Raw genomic sequence first — 19977 nt, forward strand, 5'->3', positions numbered from 1 at the left:
GGCCTTTCAAAGTCAACATGTCTAAAGCCACACTCCTTTTCCCCACAGAACTTCGGCTACTTCCATATTTCTGTATTTCTTCTGTGCTCACTAATATGGAAACCTTGAGAGTTCATCTTTCTTCTTCCTGCTCCCTCATCCTATTCAGCGCTTGAGACACCACATGCTGTCATGCTCACCTTGAAGTTTCTCTTGAATCTCTCTCACTCTGTCTGTTACCACCTGCGTCGGGCATTCTCACGATCTTTCCTCTGTACCACTACAAAAGCCTTATCTGTTTTTTGTTTTCCTTCTGGAGCTCTGCTTATTTCTACTCCAGCCTTCACACTGCTATCAGAAAAATATCTCTAACGTAATGTGATCATTCTCCTCTGATTAAAATGGTTTGATTCTCTGTCACTAAGAGAGAAAGTTTCAGTCCCCATAGTTTTACAATCAGGAGCCAGCATCAGCCTCTGTTTTCAGCCTGATCTCCCACCGCTTCTTCCCCGGGTACTCCATCCCTTATTTTCGCCACACTGACTCGTTACCAGTTGTCAAAAAGGTTATGGCTTTTCTTCCTCTGTTGCTTTTCCTTTGGGGGAAGTAGCCTGTATGTCCCCACAAAACTTCCTTCGCCCCGTGGCTCATGATCCTTCTTCCTGTAGAACCTGGTGATCAGCTGCTCCTGAGGCTCTCAGCGACTCCATCAGCAAAGTTAGTGGCTCTGATGTCAAGACTGTGCTTTTCCCGTTTTTTGATTTGACCCCTAATATCTAGCACAGTGTGCAGAACATAGTAAGGACTACATAAATATTTGTGAAATTAGTTAACTACAGAGTTCTGCTTTGAAGCATAAAAATATCCACTGGCATTCAAGAGCAGTGAAATGTATTAAACTTCTTTCAATCTAATTCTTCAAACAGATTTTATGCTGCTTGTGTAGTTCTTGGGTTGCAATATTTACATGAACACAAAATTGTTTATAGGTAAGTAAACATTTTTTATTTTTTCGAATGGCATTAGTATCATTTAGAATTAAACATAATTAAGAAGAATATTTTGTGTTTAATCACCTTCTTAATTTTCTCCTTCACCTGGTAAGTGACCTCTAAAAAAGTCAGACCCCAATTTTGAAAGACATGGTGGTTAGCACAAAAAGTATGATGAACTTTTTGGTTCCTGATCTAACACCCATTCTCTAATTAAAATAGTCAAATTATGAGTGACCCTCTAATGATACAGTTCTCAAAACTATTCATCCTAGTGAACACTTTGCATTCAACTGGTCCACTGCAGAAAACCACTATAAACCAGTACTACTCAAAATGTGCCCATGATAAGACAAGTACCTTGTGCCAGAGTGTAAAACATCACACTGCTTTCCTCATTAAGAAGTCTTACTGTCAACTGAACTAAACAGTATGTTGGTGATATATATATATATACTGACACAAGCTCCTTATCTAGTTGCAGACCAGTAAACAAATAATTCATGCCCAGCAGCTAGTCTATGGATCACATTTTCAATAGCACTGGCCTAGACCAGAGAAATTGTTGGATTGAATTACACTGCTCAAGACCAAGCAAATTATGGGAAGGCCAGTAAGAATTAAGAGACAGTAAACATTGGTTATCCAAACTTCTAACAATGTTTTTAAGCTAAGGTCCTGTTTTACTTAAAGGATAAAATATTTTCAACTAGTTTAATTTGTAATCAATTAGTATGGATGGATAGCTTTTCCGTTGTTTTGAATTATTATTCTCTTGGAAGGTTAGACCTGCCCTTCTGAAGCTTTATTTGTACCGTTAGCCTGACAGCTCTTTCTTATGGGTGGTACATAAGCAACCTTCAAACTTGGATTAAGTCATTTTATCACAAATAATAAAACCTGAGTTAAAGATACTTAAAACTCCTTTCATGCTTTAAAACATATTGAAAGAGATAAAACATTCCCTTTTAAATACATTCTTCCTTTTCTATATAACAGGAGAAAGATTATTCAGAGACTATATAGAGCAGCAAATTCACCAAAAGGAAGAAAAATGAATACTTGTGATATAGTACTTGAATCTCAGATAACTTGGAAAACCCATTTTTAGTAAAGAGAAAATAGAACTGCAGTTGAAATGATTTTTTTTTTCTATATTACCTACTGATTTTGATTTTTTTAAATCCTGAACAGAGATTTGAAATTGGATAACTTATTGCTAGATACAGAGGGCTTTGTGAAAATTGCTGATTTTGGTCTTTGCAAAGAAGGTAATGAACGTTTTAAAGTTCCTTTTCTCATAGATTACTATTCCTTGGTACTCATAGTTTTCAAGTTTGTCTATGGAAAACAAAATGAATGTATATTTTACTTTAATTAATTCTTCATTAAGACATTTTGGATTGCTCATATAACCTAATTGTCACGTTAGGAATTTATTCTGCAGATATGAATAAGGTTAGATGTCTAGAAATCATAGTAGATTCCCTGAATATGATTGATTCTGTTACTGCATTAAGAAGGTATTAAGTAAGTACCAAATTATTTATTCTGATCTGACCATACACAGTGAATTGCATAGCCCTGATAATTTCCTCACCAAGCTTCCAGTTTTTTTTTTTTGAATTGAAGTCTAACTCTGTCACCCAGCCTGGGGTGCAGTGGCACACTCATGGCCACCCCAGCGTTGTCCTGCTGGGCTCTGGTGATTCTTCCGCCTCAGCCTTCCAAGTAGACGGACCTACAGACGTATGCTACCATGCCTGGCTATTTTTGATTTATTGTAGAGACGAGGTCTCGCCAAGTTGCCTGGGCTGGTTCAGGCAATCCACTTGCCTCGGCCTCCCAAAGTGCTGGGATTGCAGGCTGAGCCACCGAGCCCAGCCCAATTTTTTATGCTAGATTTTTTTTCTTGCTAACAAATGTTTAAACTTTCTCTTTTCCAGGAATGGGATATGGAGACAGAACAAGCACATTTTGTGGCACTCCTGAATTTCTTGCCCCAGAAGTATTAACAGAAACATCCTATACAAGGGCTGTAGATTGGTGGGGCCTTGGTGTGCTTATATATGAAATGCTCGTTGGTGAGGTAAGCAGTATGAAGCAGATGAGGGAGAACAGAGGAAAGATGATTGAATTAACAGAGCATGTCATTTATAAAGGCACCTAATATTGTCTTCTGCATGAGCAGAAGTTGTTTTTTAATATTTATAGTGTACTAATAATCAGCTTTGCATCTGTCATAACTTCACTTGTTTTTTAAAGGTTTTCATGTGACTTGTGGAATGAATTACAAATGCTTTGAAAATAGTTTCCTGTATGTCAGTATTGTACTATGTTTATGTTTTATGATTTTAAGACATAATCACATGTAACTGGTCATTTCATAGGGAATAGATTAGCAGGAAGACTAATAAAAAGAATGCGCCTATAAAGAAAAATCAACTGTACATTGATCACAAAAAAATATTACCTTCAAAAATGGTAGAGTTGGCCGGGCGCAGTGGCTCACACCTATAATCCCAGCACTTTGGGAGGCCAAGGTGAGAGGATTGCCCCAGCCTACGGGTTCGAGACCAACCTGGGCAACTTGGCGAGACTTCATCTCTACAGTAAATAAAAAAAATTAGCCAGGCGTGGTGGTGTGTGCCTATAGTTCCAGCTGCTTGGAAGGCTAAGACGGAAGCCTCACCTGAGCCCAGCAGGTCGAGGCTGCAGTGGCCGTGAGCATGCCACTGCATTCCAGCCTGGGCGACAGAGTGAGACTCAGACTCAAAAAAAAAAAAAAAAAAATAGTAGAGTTGAAACAATTAACATTTTTTCTACTGTTTCCTGTAAATCAACTTAAAATAAATTTTTTAGGATAACTGAGTTGTGTATAGAAATTGTAAACCACTTAGGAAACAACAAGTTATATAAAATAAACCAGTAATAAGAGGTAAAGGTATTGTGTTATAAATTATCAGGAACGATAGGTAGATTTGGAAAAGAGTAAATCTTTTGATAAGTGATTAACAACTATGATCTTTTGATAAGGGATTTAAAACTACATAGAAGGACTTGATCTGGAGATGTACATGAAATTAGTTTATGGGATTGGTTCATTATTTTGCAGATTCCCCCGTTGCCAAAATTTTTTCTTATGTATTCTTAAAGGCATGAATAAGCAGCTGAATAAATGAATGGTCAAATTATTGAATATCAGAAATTTTTTATTTTACTCTGTACTTAACATTTACCCCAAACAAACAAATGGTTTTAGTTTATCCAGTTGCTAGCCCTTTGGGTATGTCAGATTGAAGTGGATTCTCTAGAAAAGGAGAAAAAGAAATAGAAACTCTAGGCACTATTATATGTACTTTATAAATACTAGCTCATTTAATTTTGCGACAAACTTTAATAAGCTCAGTACTGACTTTATGACCATTTTCATAAGCATAAATGGAGACACAGAGAGATTAATAACTTGCTTGAAGTCACATACCTCTCATGTGATAGAGCTGGAATTTTAACCCTTTCACTCTGGCCAGAGAAGCTGTCTCTAGAGCATTATTCTTTATTGCTCCAGCCTTTTTTTTTATTCTTCTTTCTTTTTTTTTTTTTCCAAGTCAGAGTCTCACTCTGTCACCCAGACTGGAATGCAGTAGCACAATCATGGCCACAGCAGCCTCGACCTACTGGACTCAGGCAATCTTTTTGCTTCAGCCTTCTAAGTAGCTAGAACTACAAGCACACGCTACTATGCCTGTCTAACTTTTTTTTTTTTTATTATGGAGTTTAGGTCTCACCAAGTTACCCAGACTGGTATCAAGCCCCAGGGCTCAGACAATCCTCTCACCACCACCTCCCACGGTGCTGAGATTACAGACATGAGCCACTGCACCCAGCCTGTTTCTGTTCTTAAGGCCATGGTCCAGATCTGAATTTTTCATCTCTATTTTTAAAAAATTATGGGATGTTAAGGATGGTAAGATTTATTTTAGCCCTAATACACACTGGTTTTTAACTTTCTGAGTCTGAGAGTGCCAAAAGCTCTCATAATAGGTGTTGCTTCTGTAATCTCTGGCATACTTGAACTTTTTTTCTTTCCCTTTTCTTTTTTTAAAAGTAACATTTTTCTTGCTTTGATTTAAATGTATTCAAGTAAGTATAAGATTTAATTAGGAGATTTAATTATGTGCTTCATTAAAATATACTCTCCATTTTAGAGATGACATGCAAAAATGTGAGTTTATTATGAAGTACTACAGAATTAATACCATTTGAGTCTACCTTTTCCTATTCTAAAGCCACTGGAGGGTTTGGCAGAGGACAAGTGAAGAAACTACTGTTTCATGTTTTTTGAAAGAGTGTCTAATTGAGTTCTTAATTACCTAGAAGACAAAAAACAATTGACGAGACTGTTCCTTCACAATTGCTTCTTGCAATTTCATTTAATTTTATAGCATTAAGCCGGGCACAGTGGCTATGTCTATAATCCCAACACTTTGGGAGGCTGAGGTGAGAGGATTGCCTGAGCCCACAGGTTCGAGACCAGCCTGGGCAACTTGGTGAGACCTCACCTCTATAATAAATCAAAAAATAAACTGAACATGGTGGTGCATGCCTGTAGTTCCAGCTACTTAGAAGGCTAAGGCGGAAGGATCACCTGACTCCAGCAGGTTGAGGCTGCAGTGGCATGAGCATACCACTGCACTCCAGCCCAGGGTGACGGAGTGGAGTGAAGGTGCCAGAGAAATGTAAAGAAAGGCTGCACTGGCATTAAATGCTGTGGATGTGGACATCTGAACTGCTGGATTCTGTTTATGTGTGTTTAAAATGCACTTTTAGCCTCTGTTGTTAGCCCTGTTGGCTTAGTCTGTTTTCAGAAAGAAGGTACTTTAACATTTTAACGAATACATGGATATTTCTTTGCTATTCAAAGACTTATTAAGTGACAGTTTTCAAGTACAGAATTGTTCAAGCAGTAGACAAGAGCACTCTATTACCACCTGAAATTCTGATTGAGAATCCTAGTGAAATAGAATCTTCTCAACTTGCTGTTTTAATACCCAAAAGAAATTAGATTGTCCCATATAATAGGTATTTGATTTATGTATTTTGAATGAGTAAATGGACAGACAAAGGTTTTGATAACAGAAAACTTTGAGATTTTTGTCAGCTATGAGCAATAAGATTGGAAGCTCAGCCCTGGAGGTTGAGTTTTAAATGTGACTCCTCGGGTTAAAGCTCCCTCCCTTCCCATTGATATTGCTTTCTTCTTGGCTCTTATTTTTTGATTCCTCATTGGAAGCAAGCAGCTAAATCAAACCTAATGAGGCTAAGTGCGTTTGTATTTCCCCAGCAGTCAATGATAAAATAAGGTTAGAGATACTGACTTGTTTCAGTTATTTTTAAGACATTAAATGATACTTAGACATTTGTTTCCTGATATTGAAAATAGCTGAGTAAACGTTAAGCCATCTGAAATTCTGAGGTAGTAAGTCACATTTGATAGCCAAGTTTTCAGGATACTTGAGCTTATCCAAGTTGTCATGCTGAATATAATGTAACCACTTTTTTTATGAATCAGGGTGATTATGGCCATTATGAGAAATGATTTTAATACTGTGCCTACTGAAATGTTCTAAGATTTTTTTGTGTGTTGAGAGCATTAAATACATGCCTGGCAATGTGTGCCTTCTGAGTTCCTTTTAGTCCGATTTTGTTGTCAGCTGCTTCTTAGTGCAGTCATTGTGCCTACTAAGCTCTAGTTGTGTTTTACCACCATTAATATGCTGTTGATTTTGAGATCCAAAGCATATCCATATCTGATATATTCCCACGGATTCTGTGATTCCTTTTATTAACTCATTATCATGTTTACCTTGTCATTTCCTCCTGTCTGTCTATGATATTGAGCTTCTTAAGGATCATGTCTGTTATCTAAATATCCCCTGTTGTCTAGTAGATATTCTAAATATTGACTGTCTGGTCAAATAGATGAATGAGTGAATAAAATAAAATGGAATGGAGTGGAATGAAATGGAATGGAATGGAATAACGTCAAATGGAAAATGGTATTATAATGTGAACAAGTTTTGTAAGTGTTGGTAACATAAATTTAAAGTCGATTTCAGGAAAAGTATATGATGTGTCTTCTAGGTAATAGATACATATCTACTATGGCTTCTTATAGTTATTTTGCTGTTGTTCTTGTTTTGGTAGACTTTTTGTTTGTTTTTCACTACCTGGGTGTTGGTTGTACTTTGAATAGGTGATACGATTTTACTTTGTTGCAATTCGTTTTAACTTGAAGATATTTCTTCTAGTCTCCCTTCCCTGGCGATGATGAAGAGGAAGTTTTTGACAGTATTGTAAATGATGAAGTAAGGTATCCAAGGTTCTTATCTACAGAAGCCATTTCCATAATGAGAAGGGTAAGAATTAAAATAAGGGTATGATTTTTGAAAGTAATTTTTAAATTACAGCAATTTTTTATATTGAATGAAATTCCCCAGTAGAACATTAGAAGTTGTTTTTTAGTTCATAGATGTTACATAGTTTAAACAAAAACAAACAAAAAAAATCTAAATCTTTAAAAGTTATGAGAATCCTTCTCAAATCAAGTTTATTTTATTAGTTTTATTTTAACTTTTTTACTTTGCATTGTGTTAGCTGTTGAGAAGAAATCCTGAGCGGCGCCTTGGGGCTGGTGAGAAAGATGCAGAGGATGTAAAAAAACACCCATTTTTCCGGGTAAGTGTGAATATCTCAAATTTTTTGTGAAGCGAGAGCAATTAGGAGTCAGAAACTGAACTGTTTTCTGTTTTACTCTCCAGCTAATCGACTGGAGTGCTCTTATGGACAAGAAGGTGAAGCCACCATTTGTACCCACCATCAGAGGACGAGAAGATGTTAGTAATTTTGATGATGAATTTACCTCAGAAGCACCTATTCTGACTCCGCCTCGAGAACCAAGGATACTCTCAGAAGAGGAGCAAGAAATGTTTAGAGATTTTGACTACATTGCTGATTGGTGTTAAGTTACTAGATACTGTGAAACCAAGCAGACTGACTCACAAGAAGACCTCTTAAAAATAGTAACCCTTCATTTGCTTTCTGTGCCATCAGTAGCTTCTGAGTTTGTTTTTTAAAAAAAAAACACATCAAGATCTGTTTAAAAGTACCATTCTAATACCTTCTTGAAAAATGGCTTCTCAGTGTATTTCAACCTAAATCTGAGCACTGGAAACAATTTCGTGGAGTTTAAGCTGAATGAACATCGGCCATGAAAATCCACCACAGATGAATACTTTTGGATCAATAATCTATTTTTTTAAAAAAAGGAAAAAAAAACACTTTTTTATAGTCCCTAGCTTTGCCATATGCCTGCGTTAAGTGGAAGGAAAATTAATCACTTAACTCTGTTTTTTCAAAAGAAAAAAAGGACTTGGAATGCTATTATTGTTCACACAGAGTATGATTGAATAAGGCACATGCTCTTACTTTTTTTTAAAGAAACTACTATAATCTCAAAAAATGTAGTGGCAGTTCAGGGCACATTTTTGGGCTTGATTTTTAAAAAAACAGGATGAATTGATGTCTTGTTTTATAAATTTTCTATATTTATTAGGAGAAAACTTCTTATGACTTCTCTTTACCAACCATGTAACAGAGCCTCATAGCTTTTCAACAGAGCTGCTTGCCAAACAATTGTTTTGTTTCTGAAACAGCTAAACTTCAGCATTTACTTAATGTTAAGAATGAGAACTTTTCATCAACCTGAACCAAGATACTGTGTTACCTGTATGCATTCCCGAAGTCTAGACACTCAGTATGTTCAGTCATGTCTTCTTCCAAAATCAGTGAACTGATTACCCTTTTTTGGTATTCATTCTGCATTTATCAGCCTCAGTTCATCTTTTGTGTCTGCTGTAGAGGGAACTTTGTTAAACCATAGGGATGATAATTGTATACATGCTGTGAACATGTATATGTGCAAGTTGTAATGTATTCTATGTTGTAGGCGTGTTATTTAATTTCACCACTTCATCACTTTTGTACAGTGGCCAAGCAGACACCTCAAACTCCAGCATTTACATTAAGTGCATTTGTATATTTTAGGCCACTGGATCCAGATTTTATATTGGCAGTTACTGAGGGCAAAAGCAATATATTGTAACAGAATGTATAAATATTTTTGATAAAACAGTCTATATTTTATAAAAAGTTATTATAACACTAAAGCTGTACCTCAAAAGTCTCAAAAATAATTTGATCAAATACTTTTTACAACTCTTCAGAGGATCCGTCTGTGGCTTTTTATATATACTCTTACAGGGATGTCTTTTTGCGAACCATGACTTTCTATTTGCCTGTAGTTTTTTTGTGTGTTTTGTTTTATTTTGTTTTTGTTTTTTTTCCTCCTAGTCCATGACTTCTTTGGTTTTCTTTTCTTTTTTCTTTTTTTTTAGTTGAATAATAACATCTTTGATCCTATGCTTAGCATGTTAGGGTCATTATACCTCAGGAATAGCAAACTGTTAACTAACCGTACCAAATTAACCGTGTAATCACAGTGAGCTCATCTCTTAAAAATAGTTCAAGTTTAAATCTTTTCTGAGAAACATGAAAAAGCACACCAATTTATGGAGAGTTGAGCTAAAAAACATTTATAAATATTCTGCCTTGCTGGGATGTTTTTTATTATACTCTGAAAACAATTAAAATTATGCCGAGATCATTCATACCTTCCAAATTGATTATTGTCCAAGAACTTTTGGGAGAAAATCTTGTAGAAAGAGGGAACAGTATGTTGTCTGAAGTTATTTTAACATGACAGTTAACTTCCTTGGCAAAGGACGACAGAGGAACTTAGCTTAGTTGTCTGACTTTAATTTAAACAGTGTTAATACAATATTAAAACACTAAATACTTTTGAGGTACAGTCTGCTCACCTTTTCTGGTTCTCAAATATGCAAATAAAGCAATGTCTAAAATAGGCTTTTAGCATTAAAAACTGACATAGCATTTTGTAACTACACAGTGTACAGAAATTTTTTTAATTGAAGTCAATCACTAAAAAAATTAGAGGGCAGGGTATATCACACAAGCTGAAGAAAGCACTAATTTTTTCTGTAGTTTTTAAAATATATTTTAGATTAAAAATTTTTAAGCTTTATAGAATGTAAATATATTTTGCTATTACTGTATGTGTATGTGACTGTTCAAGCACTTTGTAAGGAAGCTAGGATATTTTAGAATGGTACACTATGCATTCAAATGAAATGTGCCTTTGACTTTGTCCTTCTAAGAAAAAAGTGTTTTGCAGTCATAAATTACCACAAATGCACAAATTAAAGTTTAAGTAGATTGAAATTTGTAACTTTGGTTTTAAGTATTATTTCCTCTTAGAAACTTCCTACTAGTTAAAATACGCTTTAATTATATTTTCTATGTTCAAAATCTCAAAGACTCATTCACTTGAGTTAGCCTTCTTGCAAGTGCTTTTTGTCCTGAGGAAAGCTGAAATCATGAAAACCCAGAACAGATTGCTTCACTGGGAATAACGAGGAGCGTTTGTATTCTGCTGCTGTAAGGTCAACAGCATCTCTTCTTTGATGGATGTTTATGGAATGCTCGCTGTGGCTAGACACTGAGAACAGGACGATTGGGGAAAAAAGGAATGAAACTTTCATAGACAATAGTCCGTGTTAATATTAAAATGCAAGCACCAGTATTGTATGTATTTTTCTCGCTTGAGGTTAACTTATTTTCATTTCAGACCTGACTTTTCAGGAGAGGGAGATGAATTAAAACAGAATGCCATCTTATAGTCATCTTGCTAAAAAATTACAGTTGGAATGTTAGAAATATAAAATGATCTATTTTCCTTGTTGAGCAGTCCCCAACTTTTTTGGCATCGGGGGCTGGTTTTGTGGAGACAGTTTTTCCACAGACCCAGGGGCTGGGTGGGTAGTTTCGGGATGATTCAAGCGCATTACATTTATTGTGTACTTTATTTCTATTATTATTACAATGTAATATATAGTGAAATAATTATACAACTCACTGTAATGCAGAATCAGTGGGAGCCCTGAGCTTGTTTTCCTGCAACTAGACAGTTCCATCTGGGGGTGATGGGAGATAAAAGTGACACCCGAAGTGTGTTGCTTATGTCCAGTCTACTTTGTAATCTCGTTTTGGTTGCTGTCACTGCAGAAAATCCTGCTTCACAAATATAGGATGTTGGAAATGGAGGCAGGCTTTTTAGTGATTTTGTGGCAATCTCAGGATATTCCACCTTGACTTTTTCTTTTTTTTTTTTTGAGTTGGAGTCTCACTCCTTCGCCCAGGCTGGAGTGCAGTGGCACCCTGCTCACGGCCATTGCAGCCTCGACCTGCTGGACACAGGCGATCTTTCCGCCTCAGCTTTCCATATAGCTGGAACTACAGGCATGCACTACCGTGCCCGGCTTATTTTTTTATTTATTGTAGAGATGAGGTCTCACCAACTTGCCCAGCGTGGTCTCGAACCCCTGGGCTCAGGCAATCCTCTCACCTCGGCCTCCCAAAGTGCTGGGATTACAGACTTCAGCCACCATGCCCAGCCCACTTTGACTTTAATCCAGAACATAGCAAGATTTGAAGTTGTCTCAAACATACTTTTAAGGCCACCATCATTTGCAGTCTCACGAAGTTGATCATCTATCATGGACAAAGTTCACCCGGCTTATTCACAAATGAGTCTTAAATCCATTCCTTTGCAGTTCAGGGGTCTTTTGTGGTTGGGAAGTAATGTTCAAACTCTTTTAAAGCTGAGATAGCTGACCACGCACCAGCTGGGAGAACGAAGGCCCTGGTTCAGTCTCTTATCTTTGGAGTGCCTCTCATAACTCAAAACTCTGGCCAGTGATCTGCATTTAGAAAGCCATCTTGGCCAGTTGTGGTGGCTCATGCCTATAATCCCAGCACTTTGAGAGACCGAGGTGAGAGAGGATTGCCTGAGCCCATAGGTTCAAGACCAGCCTGGGCTGGTGAGACCTTATCTCTACAATAAAGAAAAATTAGCCGGCTGTGGTGGCACTAATGCCTGTAGTTCCAGTTACTTAAGGCTGAGGCAGAAGGTTCGCCTGAGCCCAGCAGGTTGAGGCTGCAGTGGCCGTGAGCGTGCTACTGCACTCCAGCCTGGGCAACAGTTTAAGACTCTGACTCATAAAAAAAAAAAAGCTGTCTCACCTCTGGTATAAGAGACATGTGTGCTCTGCATCCCATATCCTCACAGAGCCGTACAAACAGACATGAGTTGAGGGCATGTATCATACTTTAATGTGGTTGATAATTTTAATCTCACCCTGCAAAACATTGTTAAGCTCAGGTGACATTTTTTGGCAAACCAGCATTTCTGTAGGGAAGACACAGCACATAGACTCAAATTCAGAAGCCACCTCTTTGACCCGAGTAGTGAAAGCGGAAAGCCATCCTGTCATGGCAGTTGCTTCATCTCTGCCTATGCTGACACAAAATGACCAATTCAGTTTTCCTGATATGTAATAGTTCAGAGACTTGAATCGTTCTGCAACTGTGTTACTGGTTTCCGACAAAAGTGCACATAGCATATCCTCATGCACATTCTCCTGAAAAATAGATGTCGCACAGAAATGAGCACTGTTGCCTTGTTGTCAACACCAGTAGACTCTTCAACCTGGATTGCGTACCACAGTGACTCAGTTACCTCCCTAACAACTGTGCCTCAGTCAATTCATCTGGCTATGGTGCTAACCAAAAGAGGAACACGTGCCACCTTTTGAACAGCAACCTCTTCCAAAAGTTCACAGCAAATGTCCCTAGTAGCAGGCAGGATCAACTCTTCACCAGTAGTAAAGAGCTTCTTAGCTTTAGCAATGCAGTTAGCCACTTAAGAATCATGGTTTCAGTGATGAAATGACTGCCTTCGATAATTGCTCCTGTTCTTTGTGTTCACTTTTTTTTTTTAACTTCAGGACCGCAGTGGCTCACACCTATAATCCCAGCACTTTGGGAGGCTGAGGTGAGAGGATTGCCTGAACCTACAGGTTCAAGATCAGCCTGGGCAACTTGGAGACCTTATCTCTACAATAAATCAAAAAATTAGCCAGGTGTGGTGGCACATGCCCATAGTTCTAGCTACTTAAGGCTGAGGCAGAAGGTTCATCTGAGCCCAGCAAGTCAAGGCTGCGGTGGCTATGAGCATGCCGTTGCACTCCAGCCTGGGCAACAGAGTAAGACTCCAACTCAAAAAAACATAAAAGAAAAACTCCAAAAACCTGTCTTTTAATGCAGGATACTTGGTCTCCATGTGACAAAGTAGTTTTGAAGTTTTCACAGATGGCTTCATTAGATAGTCGTTTGCCACATACACAAAGCGGGCTTGGAAAATGTGAATCACCTGTTGCAATGAAACCATAATTTAATTTATTTTATTTATTTATTTATTTATTTATTTATTTATTTATTTATTTTATTTATTTTTAGTCGGAGTCTTACTCTGTTGCCCAGGCTGGAGTCAGCGACATGCTCACAGTCACCACAGCCTCGGCCTGCTGAGCTCCGGTGATCCTTCCGCCTCAACCTTCCAAGTAGCAGGAACTATAGGCGTGCACCATCACGCTTGGCTAAAGTATTTTCTTTTTTTTTAAAGTATTTTCTTTTAAATGCAGCTTCCTTGCCAGGTGCAATGGCTCAAGCCTGTAATCCCAGCACTTTGGGAGGCCAAGGTAAGAGGATTCCCTGAACCCGGGGGTTCAAGACCAGCCTGGGCAACTTGGTGAGACCTCATCTCTACAATAAGTCATAAAAGTTATCCAGGCATGGTGGCATGCTGTAGTTCCAGCTCCTTGGAAGACTGAGACAGAAGGATCACCTGAGCCCGGCAGGTTGAGGCTGTGGTGGCCATGAGCATGACACTACACTCCAGCCTACCCAACAGAGTGAGACTCAACTCAGAATAAATAAATGTAGCTTTCTTTTTGTTGACAGTCTTAGAGTCTTCGACTCTCATCATTGAGTCTTCCCCCTTTTCAAAGAAACTCTCCAATGTTTGTTCTTTGCTCATTTTGACTAGGGTTAGCTTGTGGGCTTACCAAAACTGTGACTGAGACAAGCATGCAGTGCAGCAAAGAGGTACAGACGGAAGTGATAAATAAAATCATGGGCAGGCCATGCACAGACTAAAATAAGTCAGATTCTGACTTAAAGCCTACCACCAGATGCAGCCGTACACTTGAAGTACATCAACTCACTTGCCACTCATTGATAGGGTTTTGATATGAGTCTGCAAGCAGTTGACTTATTATGGTCTCTGTGCAGTCAAACCTCACTGCTAATGTTCATCTATATCTGTAGCCACTCCCCAGCGAGGGCATCACTGCCCCAGCTCCACCTCAGATCATTAGGCATTAGAGTCTCATAAGGAGTGCACAACCTAGATCCCTCATGTGCACAGTTCACAACAGGGTTCATGCTCCTATGAGCATCTGATGCTGCTGATCTGACAGGAGGTGGAGCTCAAGCAGTAATGCGAGCGAGAGGGAATGGCTGTAAATACAGGTGAAACTTGCTTGCCTGTTGCTCTCCTCCTTCTGTGCGACTCAGTTCCTAACAAGTACTCCTAGTTGGGATTGGGGACCTTTGCTCTGTGGCACAGACGGAAGATGCAACAGAAATTGCTATTAAATATTGACTCATTAAAAGCTGCCTTATAGATTCAAATCCAACAAAATGTTTGCAAGTGCTACCAATCTCTCAAAGCAACTGAAGGAGTGGATGTGAGAAACACATAGGAACAAATGCCAATCTGTAGATCATCTTAATTTAAATTTAGAATTCTTACTTGCCTCTTGAAGTCACCTTTTGAAGTCTAGGATTTCTGTGAGATATTGGCTTTATACATTAGTATGGTGGATAGAGACTTTAAAATTATTATTTAAAAATATGTAAACCGGGTGCGGTGGCTCATACCTGTCATCCCAGCAGTTTGGGAGGTGGAGGTAAGAGGATTGCCTGGGTCCAGGGGTTCAAGACCAGCTTGGGCAACTTGGCAAAACCTCATCTCTACAACAAATCAAAAAATTAGCCAGGCATGGTGGCAGGCGCCTGTAGTTCCAGCTACGTGGAATGCTGAGGCAGAAGAATCACCTGAGCCCAGTAGTTGAGGCTGCGGTGGTCATGAGCATGCCACTGCACTCCAGCCTGGGCGAAAGAGTGAGACTCTGACTAAAAAAAAAAGTGACTGGGCGTGGTGTCACATCCATGATCCCAGCACTTTGGGAGGCTGAAGTGACAGGATTGCCTGAGCCCACGGCCTTGAGACCTGATCTCTGTGACTGGCGGATCAACTACTCAGGGATTGATCGTGACCCAGAGGGAATATCTTGAAAGCACAAACTTCGGAGGAACCTGACAAGTGCCGAGTTCCTGGTGCCCCACCCCCTACCCTAATCCAGATGCAGGACAAAGGGGGTAGACAGAAAAGGACGAGGAAGGACTCCAAAGAGATCCATGGTGAGTCTGGGACTGACCCAAACCTCCTCCTCCCCAGCAATCCTCTGAACGTGAGACCCACACAGCTGGGCGATGACTGAGAGGATCAAACCCAGGAGAAGGCTGGATGTCAGTCGCAATAGCAGAACTCCATTCCAGGATAGGCCTGGTGGGGGCACCTCCCCGTGAGTACATACCTGGGGAAGAGACAATCCCGCACCTCCCCACCAGAGGAGATCTCCCTGACCACATGAGAGTGGGAGGGGAGGACTGCAGTCCCACCTACCTCCACTGCCCCTCCTCCTTCCCTACTTCGGATACTGAGGAGAGAAAGAGGTGGCTCTGCAGGAAGAGACCTGATTAGAGGAACAATTACCGAACCTGCCACAAGAGGGCAGGGCTTTTTTTTTTTCAATTTTTAAAAAATGTTTAAAAATCTTTGTTAGTTCATCTATTTTTAAACTATTTTTCCTTTGTGCATGAATGTGTATGTGAGTGTTTGATCTACATCCCCCCCCATTTTTTTTCTTTTTCTGTTTCTTCTTGTATTTGTCATTTTCTATTTATGTGTGTATACGAATGATTGTGTGTTCATCTTTTGATTTTGTTGTTATTTTTGGTTTGTTTTTGCTCTTGTTTTTCTGGGTTTTTTATTTTCATTTTTTATAGTTTAAGGTGTGGGTCAATATATGTGTGAGGCTTTGATCTGAATTCCTTTTCTGTTTTTTTTTCCTTTTATCTGGTCTTTCTGTTTTTCTTCTCTATTCACTTTGCGCTAGGTGTGTGTGTGTTTAGTTTTCTTGGTTTTTTGTTGTTGTTTGTTTTGTTACACTTTGTTGTTATTCCAGTTTGTTTGGGGGGGGTGTATGTCTGTGTGTGTGTTCAATTGTTTTTTGCATTGGTTTCTGCTTTGCATTGTCATATAGAGGGGTGGTGGGGAGTGGGTCTCAGGTAACACATACCACCATCAGTGATCACTGTAATTTACAAGTAGTTTCTGAATCCTAGAGCCCCATCCCTACTTTAGTTGAATTTCAAAAACTACAAGAGACAACAAAGCTTCCCAACCACCATTCTATTTCAAAATAGAACAAATTCAGAGCCTGGGTCAGGGAAGAATAGAGGAATAAGCAAACATCAGAAGGGAAAGCCTCTCCCACTGTCACTGAATAACAGAACTAAAGAGAAAAACAAAATATGTCACAAATGAGGAAAAACCAAAGGAAGACCACAGGCAATTTCAAGTGTCCCAAAGACAAAACTCCTGAAAAATCAGACCTTGGTGCCCAAACAATGAAAGTCACCAACAACTGGCCTCAGAATACGACAGGGATAAGGGAATGGATGAAAAGAGTGAATAAGACTTAGGAAAGACAAACTGCAAAGCTGAAAGAATTTGTAACAGAGATTTTGGCAATAAAAAATTTCATCCAGGAAATAAATAACAAGATGACAAGCATGGAAAGCAGAATTAATCTAGATGAAGAAAGAATCTCAGAACTTGAAGAGCAGAACATGGAATTAACCCAATCTGTAAACAACATAGAAAGAAGACTCAGAAAGAAAGAACAAAGCCTACAAGAGATGTGCAAATATATCAAGAGGCTGAACCTATGCCTGATTGGTATCCTGGAAGAAGAAAGAGAAATGAAGAACAACTTGGAGCAAGTATTTCAGGAGGTAATTCAAGAAAACTTTCCCCATCTTGCCAGAGATGCAACCAAACAAACACAAGAGATACAGAGAGCCCCCACAAGACATCAAATGAGAAGACCAACCCCTAGACACATAGTAATTTGCCGACACAAAGTAGGCAAAAAAAAAATTCTAAAGGCAGCAAGAGAGAAAGGTCAGACTACCTATCGGGGAAAACCAATCAGAATAGCAGTTGACCTACCAGCAGAAACGCTACATGCAAGAAGGGATTGGAACCCTGTATTCAAAGTCCTTAAAGATATGCAATTTCAACCAAGATTTCCTATCCAGCCAAGCTGTTTCATCAGTGATGGAGAATTAAAATCCTTACCAGACATCCAATCCCTAAGAGATTATGTAGTTTCCAGAACAGCTCTACAGGAGACGCTTAAAAAGATATTTAGCACAGATGAAAGAAAAAGAAGAATGACCACACACTTCCCAAGAGAACAGCAAAGCACAGAATCAACAGAGAATACAGCACAACAACAGACTTGAAAACACACACATATATCAACCCCAAATTCAAAAGAAAATAAGCAAACAAAGGAAAAATTTTATAAGAACCTCGTGACAGGGATAGACAATCACATTTCAGTAATCAGCCTGAATGTGAATGGACTAAATGTACCACTGAAGAGACACAGAATGGCAAATTGGATAAGAAACCATGACCCAATTATTTGCTGCATCCAGGAGACTCATCTCAACAAGGGATACACACAGGCTCAAAGTTAAAGGATAGAAAACGAGTTTCCAGGCAAATGGATTACAAAAGAAGGCAGGAGTTGCGATCTTAATATCAGACAAAACCACCTTTAAGCTATCAAAAATTTTAAAAGTTGCAAAAGGACATTACATAATGATAAAAGATTCAACCCATCAGCAAGAAATATCCATCCTAAACATATGTGCCCCCAACACAGGAGCACCAGCATTTATAAATCAACTACTAAGTAAACTAAAAAAAGATATTGACTCTAACAGTATTATATCAGGGGACTTGAATACCCCACTAACAGCCCTAGATAGATCAACAAGGCAAAAAACCAATAAGGAGATCCAGAACCTAAATTTGACACTTGACCAAATGGACTTAATAGATACCTACAGATTATTCCACCCAACAACCACAGAATATACATCCTAGTCATCACCACATGGAACATACTCCAAGATCGATCACATCCTTGGCCATAAATCAAGCATAAACAAATTTCATAAGGTTGAAATCTTGCCATGCACATTCTCAGACCACAGTGGAATAAAATAAATATCAACACCAACATTTCCCCAAAGCCCACAAAGACATGAGCACTAAACAGCATGATGCTGAACATCTACTGGGTCAACAGAAATCAAAGCAGAAATTTAAAGATTCCTGGAAATAAATGAAAATGAAGAAGCATCTTACCAAAATATCTGGGATGCCATGAAATCACTTCTAAGAGGGGAATTTATATCACGATGAGCACACATCAAGAAAACAGAACGATCACAAGTGGCGAGCCTAACAAATCACCTAAGGAAACTAGAAAGAGAAGACCCCCATAATCCCAACTTTAGCAGAAGAATCCAAATCACCAAAATAAGAGCCCAAATATGGGACATAAAAGACAAAAATATAGAAAACATCAATAAAACAAAAAAACGGGTGCTTTGAAAGAATTAACAAGTATGATGGACCCCTAGCCAGAATGACCAAGAAAAAGAGAGAAAAGGCCCAAATAAACACAATCAGAAATATAAAAGATCAAATCACAACTGACCCTGAAGAAATACAAAAGATTATCAGAGGCTACTACATACACTTATATGGAAACAAACTTGATAACCTGTATGAAATGGAGGACTTTCTGACACCACACAACCTCCCCAGGTTGAAACAAGATATTGAGACACTAAATAGACAAATAACAACCCACGAAATTGACTCTGTCATATGAAAACTACCTACAAAAAAAAGCCCTGGACCAGATGACTTTCCAGCAGAATTCTACAATACATACAAGGAGAAGCTGATCCCAATCCTATTGAAAGTATTCCAGGCAATTGAGAAGTATGGAATTCTCCCCAAATCATTTTACGAAGCTAACATCACACTGATACTCAAATTGGGTAACGATCCAGCAAAAAAAGAGAACTACAGGCCAATATCCCTTATGAACATAGATGCAAAAATCCTCAACAAGATTCTAGTAAATCAGATCCAAAAACACATCTCAAAAATCATCCACCATGACCAAATAGGCTTTATCCCCAGGATGCAACACCATAAATGTAATTAAATACATCAACAGATGTAAAAACAAGAACCACATGATTATATCATTAGATGCAGAAAAAGCTTTTGATAAAATTCAGCATCACTTCTTGATAAAAACCCTCAAACACCTAGGCATAGAAGGAACATACCTCAAAACAGTAAGTGCCATTTACAATAAACCCACAGCTAACATATTGCTAAGTGGACAAAAACTGGAAACATTTCCTCTGAAAACTGGAACAAGGCAAGGCTGCCCACTCTCATCCCTCTTGTTCAACAATGTGTTGGAAGTCCTAGCTCAGGGAATTAGATAAGAGAAGAAAATCAAGAGTATCCAAACAGGAAAAGCAGAAGTCAAGTTATCCCTCTTTGCTGATGACATGATCCTATACCTTGAAAATCCAAGAGAATCTGTCAAAAACCTGCTTGCACTGATAAAGGACATTGGCAAAGTCTCAGGGCACAAAATAAATGTGCAAAAGATAGTTGCAATCCTATACACCAACAATAAACAGGCAGAGACCCAAATTAAAAGCACAATCC

General features: G+C 38.6%; 1 protein-coding gene across 1 annotated transcript; it reads left to right on the top strand.

The window, feature by feature from the left end:
- Nucleotides 1–873: 873 nt before the first annotated feature.
- On the top strand, nt 874–10458 carry LOC103257295 (serine/threonine-protein kinase N2-like; the record flags this gene model as incomplete). Its single annotated transcript, XM_008055023.2, has 6 exons — nt 874–968; nt 2166–2242; nt 2918–3060; nt 7283–7390; nt 7629–7709; nt 7793–10458. Coding segments are annotated over 6 exons (708 nt in total), but the record flags the coding sequence as incomplete, so codon positions are not given.
- Between the last annotated feature and the right edge of the window lie 9519 nt (nt 10459–19977).

This window comes from Carlito syrichta, unplaced genomic scaffold, assembly GCF_000164805.1.
Source record: "Carlito syrichta isolate Samal-C Ts95f unplaced genomic scaffold, Tarsius_syrichta-2.0.1 Scaffold80509, whole genome shotgun sequence".
Lineage (NCBI taxonomy): Eukaryota > Metazoa > Chordata > Mammalia > Primates > Tarsiidae > Carlito > Carlito syrichta.